This window comes from Melospiza georgiana, chromosome 1 (genome assembly GCF_028018845.1).
Source record: "Melospiza georgiana isolate bMelGeo1 chromosome 1, bMelGeo1.pri, whole genome shotgun sequence".
Lineage (NCBI taxonomy): Eukaryota > Metazoa > Chordata > Aves > Passeriformes > Passerellidae > Melospiza > Melospiza georgiana.
This window is the reverse complement of record NC_080430.1, coordinates 150,335,975-150,362,063: the sequence shown is the minus strand read 5'-3', so window position 1 is coordinate 150,362,063 and position 26,089 is coordinate 150,335,975. Positions and strand designations below refer to the sequence as shown.

Here is a 26,089-nt window from a genome sequence, read left to right as displayed (position 1 = left end):
CCTAAATGTGTTATCTCATTGGAAAGAGCATAACAAGTCCTGCAGCTTCATTTCTATCCACCAGGTCTAGGAGAAGTTAAAATGTGTGAATGGCAATGCCTGTGCATTTAGAACTGATAGTTATTTTGAGTTTATAAAATAAGCTATAGCAAAAAGCCAGATTTACCAGGGGATTTAAGATTGAAAAGAATTGTGTAGGCAGAAGACTTTATCTTTTCTCTATGCAAAATATCAGTGTGGACCCTTTCTTTAAAATCTGTTAAAAGTTAGGGTGGTCTAGGATGAGCCAGTTAGTTTCTGGGTAAGCTTTTATGTGATATTTGTTAGGATTTTAGTGATTTAGCACCCAGTAAAATGAAACAGGTTGTTATTTACAACTCCTGATAACAGTTGCTTGTAACTTGTTTGCTAAACACAAATTTTGGGCTTGAGAAAGGGCTGAATGCAGGCTTGCCCCAGTTCAGCCTTCCACTGAACTGAGGTCTGAAGCCAGAGTAAAATTCACTGTAATGCTGATTACTGAACAAGGTCAACATTGTTAAACTATAACCAAGTGTCAGATAAATAGAAATTAGCTGTTTCTCCACATCTACAGCTTAGCTTTTAGCTCCAGCATTTAGATCTTGTGTTGTAATTACTGGTGTTAATTAGAAAATATCTGCAAGGGCTGTTCTCACTTGAAAAATCTTTTCACTTGTAATGTCTTCAAACAGATCTCTTACTTAATGAAAACACATTTTGGGAAGAGTTTGGTGCTCACTGCTTGGGATAGGTCTTTTGTTTTCACTAAGGGAAAACACTCCTTGAGCATATTGGATTTTACTTTACAGGAAAAGGGGATAGAGAGTGCCATACTTATTAACTTACTTTTTTTCTTGAAAATAGAAGCAAATTATCAGAATGGTGATATGGTTCCAGCTAAATAATTTGGTGAGGTGGAAGTGAGATTAAGGAAATAATTTGTTGGTATGATTTTTTTATTTTTACCTTGTCTTTATTTTTTTATAAAGAAATCTGTACTGTTGATTTGCTGGGGAAAGACACAAGACAACATCTGGTGCTCTGTAAGAAGAATATCTTTCAAGCAAAGCTTTTATTGTTTATGTGGAAATTAATGGAAAAAATATTCTCTTTGCCTTCTTCTTTTCCTAGAAAGGGAAACCAAAGGTTCCTGTGCAAATCATCATGATTTGGACATAATCTGGAATTCCGATTGCTGCTTTTGAAAGATCCTTTATTCCAGGTTGTGGTAGTTGAGGCAGTTTGTCCACCCTATTCCCTCACATGTGGATCTTAGAGCATGGTTTTGGAAAGGTTCTGAAATCACAGCAGATTTTAATTACCTTGCTCTTACCAAGCAGCCTGGGAGGATGTAGAGATGAACTGTGTGACTTTCAGTGGTCCCTGCTATGCAAAGCTCTGCTCAAAATGTGTTTAAATCAGCTTTTAGAAGAATTCTCCAATATACTTGGAGATAACATACATTGCTATAATACATCACTAAACATATTTTTAGGGCTCTCCCAGCCAAACATCATGATTATTTATTGTACCAATTGACTTTCTTGTAGTATTTAGCATTGGCTGTCTTGCATACAGGAATGAATTTATGGATGGGGTGGGCTGACCCTGGCCAGAACTGAAGACTCAGTGTAGATGAAGAGTAAATTCTGGGGTTTTCCCCCCCTTGTATAATTTTCTGGCATGAGGAAGGACTTAATAATTACATTAATTACTTAACAATTAATTTGTCACCTATATCAAGTGGATAAATGGCAAATAATTTATTAAACAATTTTTTTTGTCAACAACTAATCCTGTCTGGCATCCTTAATGATTGGGTCTTATAAAAAGCTGTTTCTCAGCTTTAAGAAAGGACTTTATGAAAGGATGAAGGCCAGTACCCTTCTTAGCCTTCTCTATTTCTCAGTAAATAACTGAAGAATGATGTTACAGCTGTTTCAGAATTTCAGCTGATTAAGTTTGGGTTATTTTGATGAAAAGTGCTGTGCATTCATGTGACACCTCCTGAGCTGAACTGTGTAGGATTCCAAACTACATGAACATTTAGAACCCTTGCAGGCTATATTTAAAGTTTATATTTAATGCTGCCTATTGTGCAGGGTTTTTTTTTTTTTTTTTTTCTGGTAGAGATCTTCTTCACTTAAATTCATATTTTGAGCTCTGTGATCTGTGTGACTCCAGGTCAGTGTCAGTACCCAGTAACTTCTCTATCTTTCTAGTGTTACATTAATTTTAATACATTAATTCTGAATATTTTAGATTTTAAACAGGACATGACAGATTGCTTAGTACTCTCTACAGCAGTTAAAAACTGAAACTTCCTTAATGCAGGGCTTATGCTTATGAAATATTTACTTATTTTGCTACAGAGAAGCTGTATGGAGATTTCTTGAGTTGGAATCTTGAAGACACCCTCTGCCAGTTTCCTCTAAAACCTGGAAAGATTGCAACATTTGTTGTAAACATTAAAGTGAAGCTGGACTTTTCTTGCCAAGAAAACCTTCTGCAGGATCTCAGTGATGGTGAGTTTTTCTTTTCTCCTTGCTTAGGAGGGTTGTATGTGCTGCTGGGAACACTTTGCTAACTGCTGCGCCCTTTGTGTTAAAGTGATTTGGGATGTGGCTGCATGTTTGAGTATTTGTGTCTTGTAAAGCACAGTCAACCCTTGGCTGAGCTCTGCAGATTGAAGGGTGAATTTTTGAGAGAGCTGTGGGCATGAGAGCCTGGCCCAGCTTCCCCATCATGAGACCTTGTCCTGTTGTCTTTTAAAATACAGTTTTGGGGTATCTTTTTGTTTCCTTACCTTATGAAGATAAAGAAAATAATTCACAAACATTAGTGGTGTTTAAAGAAAAATAGCATTGAGTTGATTATTTAATTATCCAGGTTTGCAGAATTCTGAATAATTGCTGAATGCCGTTTTGCCTAAAGTGACAGATTGAAATTTAAGGCAGAATTCCCCTAATATTTATACTGCAGAGAAAGTGCCATGTGTTTAAACTTATTTTGAATAAAAGGAAGCTGCAGTGTTTGCTTCTATTAGAATTATTTGGAATTACAAGTACCAGATACTTGTAATAAGGATTTCCTTTTTATAATAAACACACAGTCTTTCTGGAGTAATTACTCTACTCTGTATTTTTTCCTTTGTCTGAAATGTTTGCACTGATTAAATTACCTTGATAAAACAAGATAGTCCTGTATTAAAAACTCTCTTTTATTTGGATTTTTTCCCAGGATCCACTTGCAGGTCTGCATTACCTTTATAAGTAATCTTTCAGTACAGAAGAATACAACAAAATTACATGCAGAGCTTATTTAGGTTGAATAGCAATGATTTCTGTGAGTTACCTTGCAAATACATTTAGACAAAAATTATAGTAGTTGTTAGTAATGATTGAAAGATTTTGGTTTTGAAACCTCCCTAATGTAAAATATAAAGATACTTTAAAAATATTTTAAAAGTTTACTGCACAAACTCCACAGTGTTGCTACACTGCAGTTCAGTTTAGAGCTTGTGGAAAATGCTGGTAGTGACGGGAGAGCCCACCCTGACACTGGGAAATACAGGTGCCAGGAATTGAGACTTTGAGGAATTCCCCTTGATAGCAAATGAGATTTCATAGTAAATATGTATATATAGATATATAAGCACACAAATATATGGAAAATTTCTTTCCTTTGCCCAGAGTCCAAAATGCTCTGAAGCTGCACTTGTCCAGGAGCTTTTCTGATGAAATAACATAAACCCCAACTATTCTGTAGGAGGTGTAGATAACACACTTCATGGTATGGACACTGAACACTTGTGGGATTTGGGATTTGGATTTTGGCCTCTCTTTACCTGCATCCAGCTCTTATGGGACCACAGATGAACAAAATATTTGAACACCATTTTTACCCTACTACTCCCTCCTGCTTCTCTGAAAGATTGTGCAGCTGAAGCAATTCAGCCTTTCCTCATTTAGTGAGGATAAAGGAGTAGGATCCATTCCTGCTTTGTTGGAACTTTGGTATCTGTGGGTGCTGTGTACTCTCTGTCCTTTGAAAGTGTTATTAGGGATGTTAAGTATATCGAAAATTTAGTTGCTACTTTATTTTTATGTATTGCTTTTAACTTTACAAATGCTAAAGTTTCCAAAGAGGAGGTGAGAGCCTGATGGGAAGAAGAGTAAAGAGCTGGAAAATCAATGGCAACTATGACAAGACTTTTAATCATAGGATACTGTGGTACCATTTCCTTTTGAAAATCAACCGCATTTACAATGATGTTCAAAATACTTTTGTCTCTTAAAAGCAATGTCTTTAGTAGGGCAATTTTTACTTCCATGTCTTTCATTTGCTGCTGGAATTGTTTCCTTTTGCACTATTTGTAATCAGGACATGCTGCAGAAGGAATAAATTACTGATGTTTTTGATGATACACATTTATCCATTTGGAAAGTAAACCAAGCTCTCAATCTGAATGGCTGAGATGTGTTGATGGCGTGCTGCCTCACAGGGAAAAATGTTGGGTGTTTTTCCAGATTAAAGGAAGCAAAACCATGAGTACATGACATCAGTGACCATCCAGCCAATATCTGACTGTAACAGTGGCTAAGAACAGATTCCAATGGGATAATACAGGAAAATTTGTGCACTAACTTCTGTTTTCCTCTAGGCCTCTAACTATTAGCTTAGGAGCTTCCAGGGCTGAATATGGTTTCTCTGGTTCTAGGCACTTTTACTCATCCTTAGTGGGATAAAAATCTCCATTCTTCCTGTCAGCTCTTCACAACATGCCATGGCAAGAAGAGTCACAGCTAAATTACTTTTTAGCAGCTTTGCACTTACTGGTGGCCTTGTGTTCCCAGGTTCTTAATTGCATGAGAGAGGTAACAGGACATCTTCCAAACATGGTTCATGCAGTGATTTGATGCATTTTCCCAGGGTATTGTCACAGCAGACTGGGGGTTTCTAACTGTTGAGGGTTTGGCTCCCCTGTTATAGGAACTGTTCCAATGTCAGTCTTGTCCCTTTTGAACTCTCATTTCTGTCAATTTGAGGGAGGCTTTACACAGTGAACGCTGATCCATGTGTTCATGTGATGACCTAATGGTGCTCTTTGTTTTATATTACTTTCCTTACAATCGTGGGATTATGCACAATTTATCATTTGCTTTTTTGACTGAGCATTGATTTGGGAGATTCATGAATGTGTGAACCACAACTCCATGATCTTGCTTCTCAACAGAAATGATATCCTGATAGCCTCTTTCTGCATGTATAAGTTTAGGATTCTTTCCCCCCTTTTTATTTATGCTGAATTTTGTCATTTTATTGGGTGTTGGTCTTTTCTCCCAGGTAACAAAAGGCAAGATGAGAGGAAATGGGCTCAAGTTGCAGCAGGGGATGTTTAGATTGTCTGTTAGGAAACATTTCTTCACTGAAATGGTTGGAAAACCTTGGAACAGGCTGCCCTGTTCACCAGCCTCACCAGCCCTGAAAGTGCTCCAAAAAAAGTGCAGATGTGGCACTTGGGGATGTGGTTTAGTGGTGAACATGATGGAGGTGCTGGGCTGAGAGTTGAAAAAGGATGATCTTCAAGGTTTTTTCCAACCTTAACAAGTCTGTGGTCCCATGTCTTAAAGCCAGTTGCCCAAGATTTGGGAGATCCATGTTTGCTACAAATCTTAGTGAAATTTTGGATCTCTTGTCAGCTGGATGGTTTGGGATTCCTCCTCTGGCTGAGGAGGTCAGCATGGGCATTTAATTTAATTAAATTAGGTTGTTACACTGGGTGAGGCAGGGGGAAGTCCTTGGTTTGCTTGGTACAGCCAGGTGCAAGGAGCTGAAGCACTGAGATCTCTGTCACCTGTTAAGGTGATTAAAAAGGTCAACAGGATATTCACATTATGAGCATAATGAATTCCCCTTTCCAGCTATTATACAGTTTCTGAAATTCTGCATTTCCCTGACACTAAAAATGGGGTGAGAACAAAAGGTGCTCTTTCTCTACTGTATTGCACACAGTGACTCGTTTGAGGTTTTTAACAAAGCTCCTGTTAGGTGGGGACAGAGTTTTTTAAAGTTAATGAATTAATTTGCAATGAGTACTTCATTGTGTAGAATGTTAATGTTCATTTATTCCCTGTATAGGGAACCTAAAGACAAGTGTGAGAATATTTAAATTCATAAACTCATCAAAGGAACTAATTAATTACACATTGAGAGAGAAGCAAATCTGTGCCTTAAGTCTCTCCTTCCCTTCTCTTGATGCCTGGAGAGGCTGCCTAGAACAGAGGCTAGACAGTGTTAAAGAAATAAACCAGGGATTCATTAAAAAGGCCTTTAAAGGACACCCCTTGGAGAGTGCAAGAGCCTGGCCATGGCTCCACCCAAGATAGACTGTGAGTAATGAATTTTCACACTTTTAAAAGTTTTGGCCCATTTATATATTGGGGTTAATTGTCCAATTACAGCTTCAGGTTATGCAGTCCCACCCTCCCAGTTTGCTCTCCTCAATTCTCTGTTGTTTGCACTTTTTGGGCCTGAAGCTGCAGTGGTGTCCTTGGTTCTGGGGCTGGAAAAGGATTGTTTTGTCTGACTAAGCTGTGAGGAGAACTTGCTAACACTTTATATGAAGTTCAGAGTTATAAACTAATGTAATAGAGAATCTGGAAATATGAAAGCTAAAACTTGAGGCATCACTCCTTTTTCCAGGGGAAAAAACGTTGCAGAGCAATAATAGCATATTTCTAGGAGCACTAATCTTGAATATTTTTAAAATTGGTATGCAAGACCAGTGTATTTTTCATACACCCTTTGTTGTTTTTCTGCTTTAATGTCCAGATTTTATATGCTTTAAAATGTCCCCGCACTTACGCAATGTACAGACAAAGCTTTCTTTTTTTTTTTTTTTTTTTTTCTTTTGTTGGAATGATACCTGGTTTGGAATTTAAATGTTCTCTTGACAGTTCTTCCAAGAAACTAAGTAGCCTGGAGGACTCTATTAGGATAATGGTATCACTGATGATGATGATGGGGTCCTCAGAGATGTTGCAGTATTATCATTTCCATGTTACTCTGCTTAGTAGCCTTTATTACATTTAATTATTCTGAGTATTCTTTTGAAGTGACTTGATTTCTAAGAAGTTTTTTTTTTTTTGTCTCTGCAGTTTGAAGATACCAGTTTGGATGTACTGTTGAAATGAGTAAATTAGGTTTTTTCCCCTTTTGTTCTGTTTTTTAAAAATACAGATGCTTCTGTGTCCTCCATAAATTCATCACTGTGTAACATTAAAAAATATTCTTAATATTTTTGAGAACTATTTTTGAGAATTCTTCTTGAATTCCAGCTTTAGTGCTTATGGAAGATAAGGTGCCCTCTTCTCTTCCCCCTGCACATTAAACCAGACAAATCATCTTGTCTCATGGTTTGACTAATACAGAGTGGGATTTTTTAACAGTATCTAAGTGCCATAGTACTCCAGCCACTACAAATACACAGAGAGCTGGTGTTTCAGACCCCAAATCTTTACAATGTAAATAACTAAGACAAACATGAGGCAAATAACAATAAATTGATTATTGGCACATACAGGCCAATAAACCTGCCATCCTTTTATACTGGTCCTTTGCTGAGGCACTTTATTTTAGCATCTAATGTAATCTGCATACATCATCTCTAGTTTTATTATGAACTTCTTTACACTTCATTTGTTCTCTTTCATTGCATTCACCCTTATTGTAAATTTATCTTCCAATTTTAGTTCAGTTCAACAACCTCAGGACATAAATCCTTGCTTACAGTGCATTTGTTATTGTTAATTATTGTCTTCAAAGGTAATGGGGTTTCAAAGAAGAGCTCAAGTCTGGTTCATGTTGGCTGTGCCAGAGAGCTGCTGCATTCCCAGGAACTTTGCCTGGAGTGCTGCTGCCTGGGCTCCCTCCTGTGATGGTCCTGAGCACATTTTGGACAGAGGGAAGGAGCTGCATCTCAGTGCCCACCTGAGGTGTGAAGGGTGGATTATATTGTCTCAAACTATGTGTGTCTTGGTGTTATTCTGCTCTTTGTTGCTGCACACAGCAAGTTTCTAGAATTGTGCACACATCATGAGAATACAGCTCTATTTTTCTAGGGGAAAAAAAAAGAAAAGGCATTCAAGTTCAGCAAGCAGAGTCTGTCTCTTGTCTCGAGGTTTATTTTTTTTCCTGCATGTTTAAAGAACTTCAAAGCTGTTACAGTGTTCTTATGAGATACTGCCTAGCAAGAGGTTTTTGTTTTGAAATTTCAATCAGGCAAGAATTGACAAAATAAACAAATGGGTTGAAGTGGCATTTAGTTTTCATATGTTATGATCAAGCTGTGTACTTTGCAAAAACTCTACGATTCTGTGATGTAGCATCATAGAATGGTTTGGATTGGAAGAGACCCTCAAGATCATCTCATTCCACCTCCCTGCCATGGACAGGGATACCTTCCACTATCCTAGGTTGCTCCAAGCCCTGTCTAACCTGGCTTTGAACGCTTCCAGGGATGGGGCATCCACAAATTCTCTGGGAAACCTGTGCCAGGGCCTCATCATGCTCCGGATAAAGAATTTCTCCTTGTCAGTTTGATGCCACCCTCATCTTGTCTTATCATTCCATGGCCTTGCAAAAAGTCCCTCTCCAGCTCTCTTGGATCCCTTTTAGGCCCTGGAAGGGGCTCTGAGTTTTCTCTGGAACCTTTTCTCCAGGCTGCACAGCTCCAGCTCTCCCAGCCTGTCTCCAGAGCAGAGGCATCCCAGCCCTTTGAGCATCTTTGATGCCTCCTTTGGAATTGGTCCAGCAGCTCCACTTCCTTTTGATGTTGGGAGCCCCAGAGCAGAGCAGAGGGGCAGAATCCCCCCCAGAAACATCCCTGGGCTGCAGGAGGGATCCTGCTCCAGGCCAGCAGCCCCTCCTGCCCTCCCTGGATGGGCTGCCCAGGGTGGTGGTGGAGCCTCCATCCCTGGAGGTGTTTCAGGAAGGGCTGGATGTGGCACTCGGGCTCTGGATGTGGTGATGTCCGGTCACAGGCTGGACTCAATGATCTCTGAGGCCTTTTCTGACCTGAATAATTCTGGGATTCCTCCTCCTCTTGCCCCTCTCAGGGTCCCTGTGCTGCTTTTGAGGAAGATGCAGGAAGCAGGGCTGCACTGCTGTTGGATTGTATGAAATTCTCCTGGACAAAAGCAGCATTTCAGCCTAAAACCTTCCACAGTTTCCATTTTGTGTGACATGGAATTGCCTGGACACTGCCTCAGAATCCCAACTTTTGTGATGTCACTGGAACAGTTTTAAAGGGTTTCCTTTCTATGGGGTTTGGGACCTCCATGGCTGTCATGTCCCCAGTTTGATGCTTACTCCCATTCTGGATACAGGCACACACAGGATGACAAAGATACAACACAACAATTTAACAGCTTCTTTACTGCCAACAAGGTGTAACTTGAAGGTAAATAAATGCACTGCAGCACATTTGGGGTCCTCAACCCAAAAACTTTAAGCACAGATTTAAAATGCTTGAAAATTACTGCTGAATCAAAAGAATTAGAAGAACAAGAGAATTAAAACAAGGAAGCTTTAACAGACAGTAAAAATGGATCCATTTTTGGGTCAGGCCAGTGGTCCTTGCACAGCACAGTGTGACACAGGCCAGGACCTGTCCCCTGCCACCCCTTCCTTCTGTGCTCATTGTAATTCCACAGTTTTAACTCCCTGAATGCACTTCCCTCATCCAAGTAAGAAATTTTGTGGGATTCTTCTGTGCAGAGTGCTGGGAAAGTGGCTAATGAAGTTAAATTGACAATTTACTTAACATTTGATAGGAGAGAGGAAATGCTGGTAGGAGATTTTGCTCTGTTGTGACAGCAGTGACTGGGATGTTGGAAAGGCAAGCTGTGTTTTTGCAGTTACCATGGGAAAAGTGTTGGTCATATGCTGTTACCATGGAAATATTCAGTGTGGATTGTTGAAATTAGGAAAATTTCTGGACAGAGTGGAAAGATAATTATACTTTTTATATAGTACAAGGCTGCTCAGGATGTTTGACAGTCGGGATTGACAAAACAAAACTATGGAGGATTCAGCATCTTCACCTCTCTGAACTTCATGAGAGAAAATAAAATGTATGAAATCTCAAAAAATATAAGTATCAATAATGTAAAACTTCTGGAGAACTGCTTCATTGGTGCTCAGTGTTTTCTCCTGCCATCATTAAGTTCTGCAGCCTAGCAAGGTTTTTAACAGGATATTTAATGTATTGCAGGGGAGCTGGGCAAGGTCCTTTCTGCCATTGCTGCCTGATCAAAGAAGAGGAGAAACAAAATAATTTAAAAAAATAGTTGTTTGTGGTAGAAAATGATTTTTTTTGTCCTCTGGCAGAGAAGTTGCCTTGAGCAGTCCAGGCTGAGAAGGGCTGAGTCATTTACAGCATCACAAAGTGCCTGGCACTGGTTCTGTGCAAGTGCCACAGACTGGAGACAGAAAGTTCAACCACTACCAAGTTACCTTGGACTTCCCTTTCATCCTGATGTCTCCTTTGTTAGAAAACTTCCTTTTTCAGATACAAATTAGAGAGTTAAAAATGTAATCTTTCCAGAGAAAATGTTTAAACGATTGTTTTTTCTTCCCTCCACCCCACTGAAGAAATTAAAAATAAAATGGGATTTTAAAAGATAAAGTAATTAAGAAAGGCATTAGCTCTATCTCTGTGATGTTTTAGGTATTATCTATTCTTCTCTCAAAGAAATAAAGCTCATGCCATATAAGAAGTGGAAAATGTGACTAATGCCATGCAGGTTTTCATACTTGGTTCCTTTCATGTTTTAATTTGCAATTTTATGCACCAGTCAGTGTCAGTTTTTGTTCTAAATATAGAACTAGTGAAAATCATTCATCAGTTGGAGAAGAATATTTTTCCTCAATTAAAACTTCTAATTTTCATTTTGAAAGAGCAGCTTGCAAAGCCTGTGATCAAATGTAGTTCTGTATTTATTTCTGTGTTTTGTCTTTTTCATGGTCCTGCTGCATTGCATGGGCAGGATGCTCACCTCCTGTCCTGCTCTCCCCCAGGAACTGATATAATTTTTTTAGGATATTTATTCAGTGCTAAGGTGAATTTTAGAATTACTTAGTGAAGGAAATTGCAAGTAAGGGAATATGGGAATAATCCCTTTGTTTTCTCCTTTGGATACCTGTGAAGTTTAATGAAGCAAAACCCTTTCATGTTCCATCTTGTTCTTGTGATTTCTTCTTTTGAGGAATGTATCTTCAGCATGTCCAGATTTCATAGGAGCAATTTAGGAAATTTGTTTGGATTTTCCGTCACAATTTGGTGTTTCCTGTGTGTTCAGCTCTATGTCTCTGCTGCTGTACATGAGATTTTGCTTGTATTTAGTTGGTGTTTGTGGATTGCACTTGCTGTGCACAGCATCAAGGAACAAAGTATTTCTATTCTTTGGAGGTAAATAATAACAAATAGTGAATCTATTTTTACTGTTTGTTAAAGCTTCCTTGTTTTAATTCTCTTGTTCTTCTAATTATTTTGATTCAGCAGTAATTTTCAAACATTTTAAATTTGTGCTTAGAGTTTTTGGGTTGAGGACCCCAAATGTGCTGCAGTGCATTTATTTACCTTCAAGTTACACCTTGTTGGCAGTAAAGAAGCTGTTAAGTTGTTGTGTTGTATCTTTGTCATCCTGTGTGTGCCAGTACCCAGACTGGGAGTAAGCACCAAACTCTCAGGACATTCCTCTCAGGGTATTTTTAAGCTTTTTTGTTGACTCTTACAATGGAAACATTAACTTTCCATTCTGCCTCCTTTATATGTGACAACTATTTAATCTATTTTTGCATTAGTAGATGTACAAAATATGACATCTCTATTTTCTGTCATTTTCCACAATATACACTTTAAAAAGAAATCCTTGTATCAGAAATTAATTTAAGGATCTTAAGGAGCTGATAGGATCACACTGACATGGAAAATCACAAACTTTGATTTTTATTTTAATACTGTAAATGTTAAAAGTAATTTTATATTATTAACCTGACATCTCTATTGTGATTATTCCAAATGCAGTTTCCATCCTTCCCCGTGATATTCACTGAGTTTTTGGTGTGGTCAAGTTTGATTATTTTTGGTGTCCTGGGAGAAACAGCCAAATAATCTTTGTCTTTTGTTTTGTCTTTTTGTGTAAAAGGTTAATATAAATTTTGTGTATTTTCTCTCCCTTTGATAATAAGATATAATATTAATTGGAACAAAACATAGCATGAGACAAGCAAAAGTAATTCTCTTTGTTCTGTTTTCCAGATGGAATCAGTGTCAGTGGGCTCCCACTCTCCAGTCCTTTCAGGCAGGTTGTCAAACCAAGAGTGGAGACCAAACCTCTTAATCCCCAGGAAAGCAGCAAAGTTGGTGATTTCAGTCACGTCAAGGTAGGGGAATGACACCAAAATAAGTAAAACCTGTCGTTTTTTAGTTGTACTGTGCTATGGTTTGTTGTGTGATTAAAAAACAAAGGTTTCCTTGTCTCATAAATATTTCCCTTTGGTTTCCTTTAGCACAGCTTGATGTTCTGTGTTTGGATTGTTATATTAGAGCCAACAAACAAAAAAGGTGAAGAAAGATCAGGCTAAGAGTGGAAATTGCAGAGCTGGCTGTCCCTGTGGTGTACTGGGGGAGCTGTCAGCTCACCTCATGGTGCTTTCTCAAGCTATTTACTCTGTAGGAAGGTGCTTCTCTGTGAATTCCTGGCTTTCTTGCAGTGAGGTTTTTTTTAGTGATGTTCCTACAAGTAATAAAAGAGAATAGTTGAGAGAGTCAAAGGAAAAGTAAAGAAAAGTAGCAGGGTAGAAGAAGAGTTGTGTAGGTGGAAGCTGCGCTGTGCTTACCAAATCTGCCCTGGCCTAAGCTGCTCTTTGCTTTTCTGGGGCAGATCTTACCTGTTGAAAGTGTAAAGTTGTTGTTTAGAGCATGAAATAAATTTAGCTTCATAATGGCCAGATTTGAAGATATAATTTGAGATGAAAATAAGAAAGATTGTAAATAATGGACTGTAGCACTTCATTGGTCTCTTCCCAGCTTTTGGTGAATGTTATGTTGTGTGCAGTATTTGTAACATTTCCTGCACAGATCCATGTTCTGCATCAGCTCATCCTGTCAGGAATTAGAGTGAGTGTTATATGTGGCAAAATTTGGCTTTGTGTGTGTTTGGCTGAGAAGCAAACACAGGCTCTGCTTTTCTCAGTCACTTGCTTTGCCTGTGAATTTGATACCTTCACAGTTCACAATTCTATCTGAGCAATTAACAGGTGAAGCTGTTAATTTGTAAATGTGTTTCTTTTGGATCATTAGCACTGTTAATTCATCATCAATTGATTCTGCAGCACAGGAAAGGTCTTAGCAAAATTACTCAAGTATTTTTTTTTTTTATGACATAGTAAGGTGTTTCCCAATTGTTTACAAATCTAAATGAGTATTATTGAGGAAATAATTTGCTATTTAAGTGAACAAAATGTCTAACATTAATTAAGTTCAGAGATTTGTGTAGCATGTCTGACCTGTAGACACTCCTCAGTTACAGCAGCAATGGGAGTGTTACTTCAAGATAGGACTAAAAAATCTAGAAATGCAGAAGTTTGTTCCAAGTACAAAAGAAAAAAGCATTTTGGTGCACTTTTTGCTTGTCAATCAGTTGTCCTGGCAACCAAGAAGTTGCAGGTTCCCAATGATCTGTGTGATAGTATTAGAAGGATATTGAAGGGGTGTAAAGCAGAAACTTGGCTTTTAGCATGTGTAGAAAAACTGTGGTGGGAAGGCACGTGCTGGATCCTGTTGCCAGGGTTATGGAATGAATTTTGATTTAATTGGTATTTTGTGATGGAAGAACCATTCAGATGATCAAAACTATGTTGAGTAGGGAATACACATGCCAACAGCACCAAAGATTCTTTGCTGAGTAAATGTCTGTGTGTCCTGAGCCTGATGAGCATCACTGCTGTACAGAACCTGTAGCATGCTTGGAGTTTGTCCCAATTAAACTACTATAAACCAATAACTGGATCTGCTTGAATTAAAAATGCCTATGGAGCTCAGAACTATTTAGAACTATGCTAAAAATGTTTTTTGATTCACTGGGCTGTGCACATCATTAACTCTCTACGTACATGGACAGACATAGTGGGTAGTGGGTAAATGACCAGAAAAAATGACCTGTTTTAAGCGAGGAGATGTACTTGCCTCTTTAGGCAGTCATTCTGTGATAATGTGGATTTCTGCTTGTGGCTCCTGTTTTGACACTGCTCTTTAGTAGGAAGCAGCATAGGAACCACCAATAGCTTGAAATTAAAGCCAGATAAATTCCAAACCATAGATAACAGGGAGTTACTGTAAACAATCCAGTCAATTAAGAATTTATAGATATCATTAGAATGTGCTGTGATCCAGTTGTCTTGGCTGAGTTTTGAGGAATTTGCTGCAGTTTTAGATTTCAGTCTCTCTGGTTTAGACTGGGTGTCTTTGAGTACATGAATTATATTCATTGTCAAATGCTTTTGCTCAGACATTGCTGTGTGAAATGAAACAAGCTGGGATCTGCACATGAGAGAGGATCCAATATTCCCTTTGATGCTGAGTCTCAAAATGTTTGATATTTATGAACCTTTTTGAGTTCCCTAGAACCTCCTTAAAAATCCTTGAGTTTCTCCCTACGGCAGCAGAACAAATCTGGATTTTTGGGCTGTTTGTCCCTCACAGAGCAGTTTGGGGTGAGCTCTGGGTTACATTTGCTTTATTGTTGTGCCAATTAGAGTGGTTTGACAAGGACTAATGTAAGAAGCAAGTGGGAGTTTTTAACTTAAGAAGCAAGATGGATCTTAAACAATTTGTATGTGTGGTGAAAACACTCTGCTTTCACTTATTCATGATTTAACAATAGGTGTCTGGTGTGAATATTCAGGGGTAGTGGTTATTTTTCAATCCTGCATGCTGTGCATAAGCTCATCTTCAAATAAAAGTGAATTTCTGCAAATGAAAGTGAGTGTAAATCAATGCTTCTCATGTTGCTGATTCTTAAATGTCCTTGTTCAGATATTTATAAGCCTCATGCTTAAACCTTCCCTCCCTACTTGTTTGCCTTACAGAATTTGTGCTTCAGTCTTGGATATTGCAGTCGAGCTTCTCTGCAATCTCTGTTTCCAATTTTGCTGTAGGCTGTCTCCTAATAAACCAGTCACTGGCTTCTGGAAATGACTGTTACAATGAGCTCATAAATTCAGTGTAAAAATTGCTTTATGACCTCATCATAAAGCTTGCTTATACCCTCAAGCTGAATGGAATCTCAGGCTGTAATATTATGTTCAGATATTCTTTTCTGCTGTTCAGTGCTGGGTTGTTGTGCTGAGCCTTGTCTAAACTCCTTGGTTGTTCCAGGGTGCATCTGCATGAAAGGATTAATTACTCTGCTGAGGGTAACTCAGCCTTTCACCATTGCTGTGGTGTGTGAATGTCAGGTTTGAGGCTGAATCTGTTAATTTTTGTGTAACACTGCAGTGTGTTCAGATATTCAACTATTCTATGTCTCCATGCAAAAGCTGCAGTGAGAAATGTAACCAGATGCCATAATCTCTCAGCAAACACAGTGCCAGTTTGAACCTGGGGGATTCTGCACTGCTTTTCATGCTTGGAAGCTGAGATTTTGTGGTGGGGTCTAGTTCTTGTCAGATGGAAGAAACAAACTGGCACTTCAGTCCTTATTCCATATGGACTTGAGCTTCAGAGATCAGTCCAACCCAGACGAAGAGTTGAAATGGAGAATTCTTCTGGCTGGGTGATGAAAACTTTGAAAGCATATTGTGAGTTTTTCAAACCCTTGGTTTAAGCTGTTAAACATTCCCAGTGCTTACTGGGCAGTTGTTTGGCAGACAGGGCTGGTTTATAATTTATAAGGGATTTGGCTGACTTCTTTATTTGTTTTGAGACTTGTTTGTTCAGGAGAATTTCCTTCTGCATCCTGAATGTGAGCTGTAATTCTGGAGATTCAGCTGCAGAAGCTGGAAGGGTTTAAGTACTCTCATAAAGCTGCTCTGTTCCTGCACTCTCAGTAAATGGTAGGAAGTGTTAAAATACAGTATGTAGAGCTAATTTAATTTAACACACTGTCTTTAATGTATCTTTTCTGATTTACTCAGCAGTGTATTAAGATGAGATGCAGGCCTTAATTGGATTTTTTTTTCTATTCAATTCTCAGGCTTTACTCTTCTATTTGAAAGTGTGCTGCTAATAGGGATAAACTTTATATTGTTGATACTTTAAGTTCTAACTCCTTTTGTTCATAAACCTTATATCTATTCTAAGTTTAAGCCCTTAAACAGAACAAATGGGATTTTTTTTTTAATTTTAAAAATAATTTTGGGTGCTGCTGAATTTAGAGTAGATGTAGAGTCTATAGAACACAACTGAAATTTAGATTCCTTTTCATTGAAGAAATGTGAATATAGGAATAAGATCTTAGGCACAATAGTCCAGTTAGGATGTTGTACTTCCACATTGTCCTATTTTGGAATTCATTACTATGCTTATAAATTCTGTGGCCCTGAGTTCTCCCTTAATATTAAACATGTCAAGTTTTATGTTTCTATCTCATTTCCCTAATAACTTTCAAGATGGTAGAAGATAAAAAATAAACAAAGCTCTTTCACTTCCAAATCTGATTTTTATCAAAATAATACATATCTTATTTTTTATAATTGACAATTTGTGATGTGAGTGCCAGAAGGCCACTCACATCTCCTGAAGCCTCCTCAGATTGGAGCTGTGAGCCACATCAACCTTTGCCAGGTCAGCAAGGTGTTTTTTATTGCCTTCCTGGCCAAAATTTGCAGTTTTCTTTGAGATAAAGTGGATTATAAAAACAGAGCCATTCTGCAAAAACAAGGGAGAAATGGGTTTTTGGCAGCTGGTACCTGTCTGGCAAAATTTGATTACGATCTGGATTTGGATCTAGATGAAAGTTGGCAATTTTTGAGCAGTCTGGGTCTAAATGCTTTTAGCTTTCCTTCCCTGCCCAGTTCAGCTTTGCTTATCTTCCCTGGAGTTCTATAAATAGTTGAGTATTCCACACAATTTCTGCTCTCCACTCCTCTTCCTCTCCTTCTGTGAATTGGTCTCTCAAGAAAGGAACAGTCTGTTGTGCCCTAGAGAGGACTGCAATTCAGAACATTAAGAAAATACTTGACTAAATCTATTCCCTAGAGCCAGGGGTGGGAAAAAACCCTACTGCCCCTTGGGTTTGGATAAATTCAATTCATTCAGCTTGTATTGTATTTTACATTCAATATTAGCACAGTAGCATCTTCAATTTCAATGTGATTTTGTTTAGAACTTGCTATTTATCCCATTTTATTTGACATGAAAAGAGGATTAAAAAATTTTTAAAGTACTAGTAGAAAAAAAATTGGAAGAATTCACTGTCTGCATGTCAAAAGCACTTTTTTTTGGACTTCCTTCATTGTCACTCAGAAAACAAGTGATGATACCCTGCTCATACCCAACCAAATCTCTCACCAGGAGTAGCTGCAGGTGCAATCTCCTGTATAAACCACACTTCATCTCTTTCTTGTCTAAAGATGGACAAAGAGAAATGAAAGTTGACACCAGCACAATAAACAGAGCTTGTGGGACCAGCTGGAGGTGGTCACATCCATAATGACATTGTGATAAGTCAGGAAAAAAATCTCAATACTGAGGTTGGCTTTTGTAGGAGGAGGTTGGCTGCACAGAAAGTGAGGGGAGAAAAGGAGGGGAAGTTGACTGGGTTTGAATAATGGAGAAATAATAAAGATGGGCTCATGTGAAGAACTGCTGAGCTGGAAACTTGACGTGGAGGGAGGGAGGGAGGTTTGGAACAAACATCTGGAACAGGGTGGTGAAAGTCCAGTCAGCTCTGTAAGAAATTTTAAGAATAATGAGAAACTGAGATGTTTGTGTGAATGCTCTTGCACTAGGTGATAAATTTCCTCAAAATGTTCTTCCAGAGGTCAGAGAGCCCCTGCAGCCTGGAGCTCTCAGAGTGTGACCTGCTGTGTGCTCCATGGTCGGGTGTCACAAATGCAGAATCCCTCTGGGGTTTTACACATTAACTTTGTACTTGCAAGTTCTTGCATGTTCAGTTTTCCTCTTTTAATGAGAACAGATGAGGGAGGTCAGGCAGGGTTTGGACCACAGACCACTCTTTATTTCAGGTGCCTTATTTACTTGGTTCTTACCTGGGCACATTTACAGTGCTCGTGTTGTAGATCCAGACATTTGCTGCTGAAGTTGTTTTCAGCCTCATGCTGCATTTTTACTTAAATATTGCTCATCCTGCATATGATGATGTTTTCATTCCAAATGTTTGATGGAACATTTTTGAAATTCCATAAATTTTATTGATTTAATAATTTTCTGTGGTCTTTTACCCACAAAACTCAGTGCATTGACAAGTAATGAGGAATAGCTGTACTGCAGGCTGTGATAAACACTGTGCCATAGTTTTTTCTCTCCATTTGAGAATAAATAAATAAATCTGCACACAAGTTAAATTTCTTAATATTTCAAATAACTTCTTTTTTAAATTGAAATATTTTCAGTTCCTCAGTCATAGAGACAGATCATAGTAAGGCTTAGAGTTTTGTTCTGATTTTTGGGCACCTGGCCAAGGAGATAAACAGCATCTTGATAAAAGAAAAATAAAATCTTTAGACTCTGAGTGTTCTGTTTAGCTAGAAGTGGCATTGTTAATAGCTGCCTTCCCCAGGAATATGAGAAAGAGAAGGAACTATAGTAATTTATCACTGTGGGCACTCCAGAAGGGTGGGTCAGGTGTGGCAGCTTTGCTCAGAAGAAATGGGAAGTGCAGACTGTGTTGGTTGTAATTGATGCCAAAGCATTTTTGAAAGGGCTCCTCAGAATCTGCTTTACCAACTTTGGTTCACTGAGGGAAGTGACTGGAGAATCATCCCAGCAAGCTCCACATTTGCTGTTCATGGGTAAACCAGGTTTTAAATGTGTTAGATTTGAATTTTGCAGTAAGATGGTCTGCAAGAGGGATTGCTTAGTAGAATTTCAATTTATTTACAAGTGTGTTTCAAGCTTTTTAATTTAGTACTAATAATGATGATGTGCTAAATTTATCATTGATCAATCAGAAGCTAAGTCTTTGTTAGCGGGAGTAGGACAAGATTGACTTCAAAATGCTGAAATTTCCAAGCGATGAAAATTATCTAAAACCATCAAAAGTAGAGGAGAGGAAATTCTTTGTAAGACAAAGAAGAAAAAGCCCTGAGACTGAAATGAATGCAGCTTTTAATATTGTGTTAGATAAAACAGATCCAGCTCAAATTTTGTTGGTCATTTAATGAAATTGGTTTCTCTGTGTTGTCATTAAATTGCTGATCTTGCTGTGAATTGCAGCAACTGATGATGTGAGAGGGAAAAGCAGGTGATGAAAAAAATGTTCTGTGAAGAGGGAAAAGTGTAGGAATTTGAGGGTGTTGATCAAATAGAGTGTCATTTCTTAGATGTTTCTCTATGATTCATTAGACCTGATTTTCTGTAGGTGTGTAATCTTAGAGTAAATTAAATTCCTAATGTTCTTGCGTTTAAATGGAATAAAAAGCATGTTCTCTGGTAATAGAAAATCAAAGTACTATGAATATTACATTGGGAAATTTAGCCTTTAAACTGGTGCATGTTGTTTTTGTGTGGAATATTTGCTGCACCACTTAGAGCTGTGTAGTTTGATGATAAATTAGTATAAATATTACTATTAAGTGACTTGGATGTGCTTCAGCTGTCTGTAGTTATTAAATACAGTGAGCATAATACATCACATTTTACAGATTGGTAAGAGTGGAGGACTCAGAATGATTTGCTAATTTTAAACCTGGGGCTCTTAAAACATTATTGGTTTAGCTGAGATAAGTCTGAGAAGAGAAAAAGACAAATGACAAGAAGCAATTAAAATACATATTTTGTAATAAAGTAAATCTCTGGAGCAAGGAAGCTTCTACATTGCTTCATGGCAGTAACTGATGTGTCTAATTTTTTTCAAGTTTACTTTCAGCTAGGTTATATCTTTGTATCAAATGCCCAGCAAGGTGAACAGTCCATTTCAGTAATTTGCTTGAGTAATTATGTGAAATTCTACTCATTTTTGGTTAGACACTGTGCAAATGCAAGTATTATTTTTATTACTAATAAATGGAAGTCATAAACAATTATTGCTGTTCCTGCCATTTGATGCAGCAGCTGAGAGTCCAGAACAAGGAATAAATTGCTTGCCCAAGATCACAAAAGATGTAGAGTTGGGAATATTGTCAAAATAAGCAGCAAATGCTCCATCCCATTAAAAGGGTGATGTAATCTTGTTTCTTAAGAATATGAAAAAATCATTTGAAATCCTGCATTCTTCACTGAGAATTCAATATTAGTATTTCTTTGCCTAGAACCTTGATCTTTTATCAAAAGCCATTTCTGGATTTTGCCCCTTGCATGGTGCTTGTTCCCTATGGCAGCTGTGTCTTTTTGTTTTAATTCTTCCATGTTATTTTTCCATGTTCAATTCTTCCATGTTATTCTTCATTTGTTTTTCTACCTCTTGTTGGTCAGTGCTGCTGGCGATCCACATCCTCTCCCTGAGTTTATCTGCTTGCTTGGTCATCACCTGTAGACTATAGGTGTTCCAGGCTAGAATAATGAGGGGAATAGCTACAAATGGAGAGCAAATGGTCTGAATTATAAAAATTTGGAAAGTTATCCAGATGCTGGGAATCTATTCTTGTAGCCTTGGTGGAAAACTTTCTACTGATCATCCATCTAATCTGATCCTGATGAATTTACCTCTGCGGTTTCAGCATCATGCCAAGAACTCTGAGCTGAAGCAGGCATTTTTGGAAGTTAGCCAATTTTATGGAAATATTTCAGTGGCAGAAAACTTTCTCCATCCTTACAGCAGTTCCTGTAATGGTGAAATAGCCTTTTAAAAGTGCATTTTACCATTAGCTCTAATTCGTCTTACCTTCAATTTCCACCACTGGATTTTAAAGCAAATAAAGGCCTTCTGCCCTAGGTATCTTTTTTCTCTACTTATTGTAAATGAGATAATGTGGGACCAATTATTTTTAGAATTTTATTGGGAACTTCTGTGTATGACAGAAATGTCAAATTCCGAAGGAAAGCGGACACTGCTTTTCCTTTGCTATTATACAACTCAGTGATGATTGCCCCCAAAGTGCTGCTTTTGCTCTTGAAGCTGTATTCCTGTAAAGTTTGAAAGTTTTATGAATTATAATGAACATTTTTTTTAATGTTTCAGTTTTGAAGCTGACCTTTTGGCTTTCCTTTGTGGTGGTACTGTCATGCAACTATAATGCATAACTTCACCATGGCAAATTTTCTACCACAAAAGAAGTAAAATAGCTTGAATTGTAACTGTTCTTTGTACTTGGTATCCAAGTGTGGGTTATGATCTCCAAGTCTGGATGGAATGGAGTTGAAATTGTGGCTGATTGTTAGATTTTTAACTGAAAAATTAATAAAAGTAGAAATAATTTTATTATCATGTTCTATACCACTTCAGTGAATATTCCTGGGAGCGATGTTCAAATTAAGGGAGGTGAGTTGGGGAAAAGCAAAAGCTGTCCCCAGATCTGAGCAGTTATAACCCTGTATTTTACTAATAACTTTGAATAGTAAGTTTTATTTCTGGGGTGTGAAACTACTCAACCCTCCCCAAAACCCAAACAATCCAATCCTCAGATGTTTGTGTAGTGCAGCTCTGCTCACCTCACTCCTTTGTGAAAGCCACTTGCTTTGAGAAGTCCCTGATGGAAAAGGCAACACAATGAGCCTGTGGACATTCTCTCTTTATTTACTCTATACAGGGGACTGTGTTTCCCCCTGAAAATCAGAATTTGTGACGTAACTGTGTGCAAAACAAGATGTTTTCTGCACTCTGCAATGCCAGAGTGAAAATAATTCCAGAAGGACAACCTGAGAGTAGGAATCTCAAATAGCTCTGCTTGCCCATAACTCCTGATTGCTGCTGTCCAGGGACAGGAGAGAGGGCCCAGATCAGTTCTGACACCTGCAGAGTGTCTCCCATGCACAAAGAACATCGGAACAGCAAAGTCTGTCTCACTGATTTTCCTCCTCTGGAACACTGACACGTTTCTACTTTGGTCTAGAAATGTCTTTTGTTAATATGATTTAATGAGCTCTTTGTAGCTTTTCTGCCTTTTTTATTTTGGTTTTTGTTTTTGTCTCTTCTCATCTCTCATAGTATTTTCTACTCACTGTTGCTTTGCCATGTACAAAATCCTGGCTGTGTTTTTCAGGAATCTTGCCATCTGTTGAGTACCTTGTACCAGCCTAATGTGTGAAAGTCTGTAAGGCTCAGCTCATGCTCTCTTTGCCTCATTTGTTCAGCTCACAGGCTTGCATCTTACTCAGAAAAAAAAAAATCAAACTATGACCATCAGACTTTTTAAGGATATGTAAAACATCAAATGGGGATAAAAGTCTGCTGTCTGTGATTCTGACTCTGGTACATTTTCATTTTGCATCTTAATTTTTACCTTCCTTCCTCAGAACAACAAAATCTATTTCAAAACACTCACAGTGTGTATTAGGAAAAAATCTTCACTGAAAGAGTTGATGATCTTGGATTGATAGTTCTATGATTCTTATCTGGCTCATGTCCCTGCTAAAAAGAACTATAAAGTAAGAACTTTGTGCACTTGTCCCAGAGACTGAAGGTTTAATTGCCTTTGGAAGAATTAGAAAGTCTTTCTTTGTATCTCAGGAAAGAGCCTGGTTGGCCACTGCTCCCTGTGCTTTCCCAGCAGAGTCTGAATTTTCTAGAAGTGGAAGTTGCTTTTGGACATCAAAACCTGCAGGTTCCAGGATTAGGAAAACAATGGAAAAATGTCCTTTGTGAACTTGGTCTCTAAGACCAGAAAACTTCTTTTTTTTTTGAAGGAGTTAAAATTTCAGAATGCAGCAAACAAAGTGAGGAGCTGTTCATCCTTTGTGCTCAAATGGTTGAAATTTGCAGAACAGTGAAAATCTTCATTAAAATTTTGTCAGCCAGGCCAAAGAGTTGGCCTTGGACTATCCTAAAGGAATAGGCACGACTGGCTCTGGAGCAGCGTGGAGTTCTGCATCACAGCACAGTTTCTCAGCTTCACAATCTTTTATTTCCCCCTCTTTTCCCCCTCTTGCTGCATTCCTTTGGAAGAAGGTACAAATTATTTTGATCATTTAGTTCCTGTGTTTTAAAGCTGTATTCCTTAAATTTGCCTGGTTACCTGTTTGGAGTTGTGGTGGGCATTTTACTTTCCCGACCCTTAAAAATAAGCCTTGAATTTTAGCTCATCACCCAGGATAAACTGAAATTTTCCATACTTCTCTCTCTGCATCACCAGCTTGCTGGTTTATATTTTCCTGCTGTTTTATGAATTGGGAAAATCTTAAAGGATAGCAGCAGGTTTGAAACAGTGTTTTCCACGTTATGCTCAGTGCAGTGCATTTCCTTGCAGGTTTGTCTGTGGGTTTTGTTCAGGCTCTGTTTGATTTGGACGCAATTAAATGAAAGACACTGCAGGTTTGGAGTTTCTCTGCAGCATTTAATACTGGGGGAGTAGGTTCAGATCTGGAGTGGCTGCTCGGAAATGATGGAGGAGATCAAATGTGGAGTTTCAATATTTCAATTTTTAACCTAAACACCAGGTTCTGAGCTTTTTCTAGGGAATTCTAAATTGAAAGAAAGATTGATTGAGTCAAGCTTACTATTAAATTAATTTTAATGTGAAGTGATGATGAATATCTGTATGACTTTTTCTGTAATACAGTTGTTTATATCAAAATATTTTTATTAAGAGACGGAGTGACCAAAATTGCTGAGACAGGAAGAACAGGAAAGGCTTTTTTGGTTATTGTCACACAAATTTAGCAATAGCTGAGATTTTTCTCTATATTTAACTCCAGGGCATATACAGCTCCCAATTTGAGTAATGCTTTATCTGTGAAGAGGCAAAGCTACACCTTTTTGTGAACTAACAGTATCAGGATGATGCTTTTCATCTCCTTTTTTGTATTCAGTTCAAGTCCTGTTTCCCTATGTGCCTATCCTTGGTTTAGCTCAGCAGCAATCAGTGGGAATAACTAAGGCTGCAAGGAAAATAACCAGGAAAAACTCTGAATTCTGACTATTCTTTGCCTTTTCTTTTACATTCTATGATAATTTCCAAGTTTTTTACAATATTTGTGATTGCTGCTGTTTTTTTTGTTTTTTTTTTTTTTTTCCCTCCTGTCTCAGGAATTTCCCTAATTGCCAGTGCCACTTCTTCAGGTCTTTCTATCAGCTTATGATCATATAATTTATTACAATAATTTATTACATTATAATTTACTACAAATTGCTACCCTGCATCTTGAATGAATATTCAGGGCACAGAGTGAAAACAAATCTATGACCTCCTCGAAGGAGTTAGGATTTTTTTTTTCTGCTAGACGTTTTAAGCAGCAATATAAACAATATAATTTAGCTGCAAATAAACAGAAGGGAATTGTCAGTGTTCCCCCTTTTGATTGCATCGCTTCCCTTTTGCTTCCTCCTGAGAAGGTTTTCACTTTTCCTTTTTCATGTGGGGAGTCAGAAGAAGGAGATAAAGCTCTGAAACTTCTGTAGTTCTGCTGTGGCTGCAATGTGAAAATGTCAGCAGTGTCCCCATCCCTGTCACGGGACCTCTCCAAGCTGGATCTTGCTGGAATCGTTCTTGGAATTGTAGGGATGCACCTGTTCTGAAATTAATTCAAGAGGACATTTCAGTGTTGTGGCAGTCTTGGCAAGTGTTGAATGTGTTAATCCTTATGTCCTACCCAAACTTGTGTGCTATTTGGATAAAATTCAGCTTAAATTATCACAGCATCCCAGCAACTTCTGGTGGTTTCTTTTTTTCCTTTTCCTTCTTTTTTTTTTCTTTCTTACTGAAATCTGAACCCTCTTCTAAAGAAATCTGATTGAAAGTTAAGCCTTTTATTTAATATGCCACCAAAATAAAATTTCCCCACATTTCTTCACAGAGAATTTAATTTTAAATAGATTTTTATTTTCCATTAATATATGGTTTAAGGTAAAGCTGAGTTAAATAATTAGTTACTGCTAAAGAATGCATTTGTAAACTAACTTATCTTTTTGCTTGTCAGTTATGCATGACTGAGAGTTCATTATATTTGCAAAAATAAAATCTTACAGGATACTTAAATTCCCTGTGATTTGTAACCTGGAGTTTGCCTGTCCTACCACCAATTTGTGATTGATTTTGAAGAGAGACTAGAAAAACAACTGTTGAAAATTGAAAAGATTTGTTGCCCACATAGAATTGGACATTATTTAAGTTAAGAAACTGAAGTGTAATCTAAGCAGGAATTCCTGATATGAATTTAATATTTCAAGAATGAAATTTAGCCATGGTGCAAATATGACTCCCTCCTATCAATTAAATATCCACATGGTGGATCCACTGTGAATGGTAAACCTGTTTTATAAATGCAAATGTTTCATTTGTGGATTCATATTCTGTGGAAAGTAATTTATTTTCATATCCCACATACTGGAGTGTGTATTTTAAATACATACTTTGTGTGTGTGTGTTGGAGGTTTGTACCACAAAATGGTGGGGAAAACTCCAGAAATAACAGTGAAGAGAGATCTTCTTCAGCAGGTACATTTATGTTTCTATTGAAAGTATTTGATCTGTTGGGTCTTGAATACCAATAATGCAAAAGACTGAAATTACCAGTTTTAAGGCATTTATGAGTTTCTAAATTTCTAAGATATCAAAAAACCAAAGACTATAATGCACTAAACCAATTTGGGAATATTCAGACTGCATAATATGGAAAAGTGTTCAGAAAGATCATTTTTCTTAGATTCCATTACATAAAAGAATTGAAATATCCCCATTTATTTAGTACCCAGGCTAAGCCTGTAAGCCCAAGTCATCTGCACTT

General features: G+C 37.8%; 1 protein-coding gene across 3 annotated transcripts in view; it reads left to right on the top strand.

The window, feature by feature from the left end:
* Positions 1-26,089, top strand: part of TRAPPC9 (trafficking protein particle complex subunit 9) — a 451,106-nt gene that overhangs the window by 65,380 nt on the left and 359,637 nt on the right. For all 3 annotated transcript variants that reach the window (XM_058033362.1, XM_058033351.1, XM_058033367.1), the window contains exons 16-17: positions 2,394-2,546; positions 12,347-12,471. In XM_058033362.1, the coding sequence (XP_057889345.1) occupies positions 2,394-2,546; positions 12,347-12,471 (278 nt within the window). The remainder of the gene's footprint in view (positions 1-2,393; positions 2,547-12,346; positions 12,472-26,089) is intronic.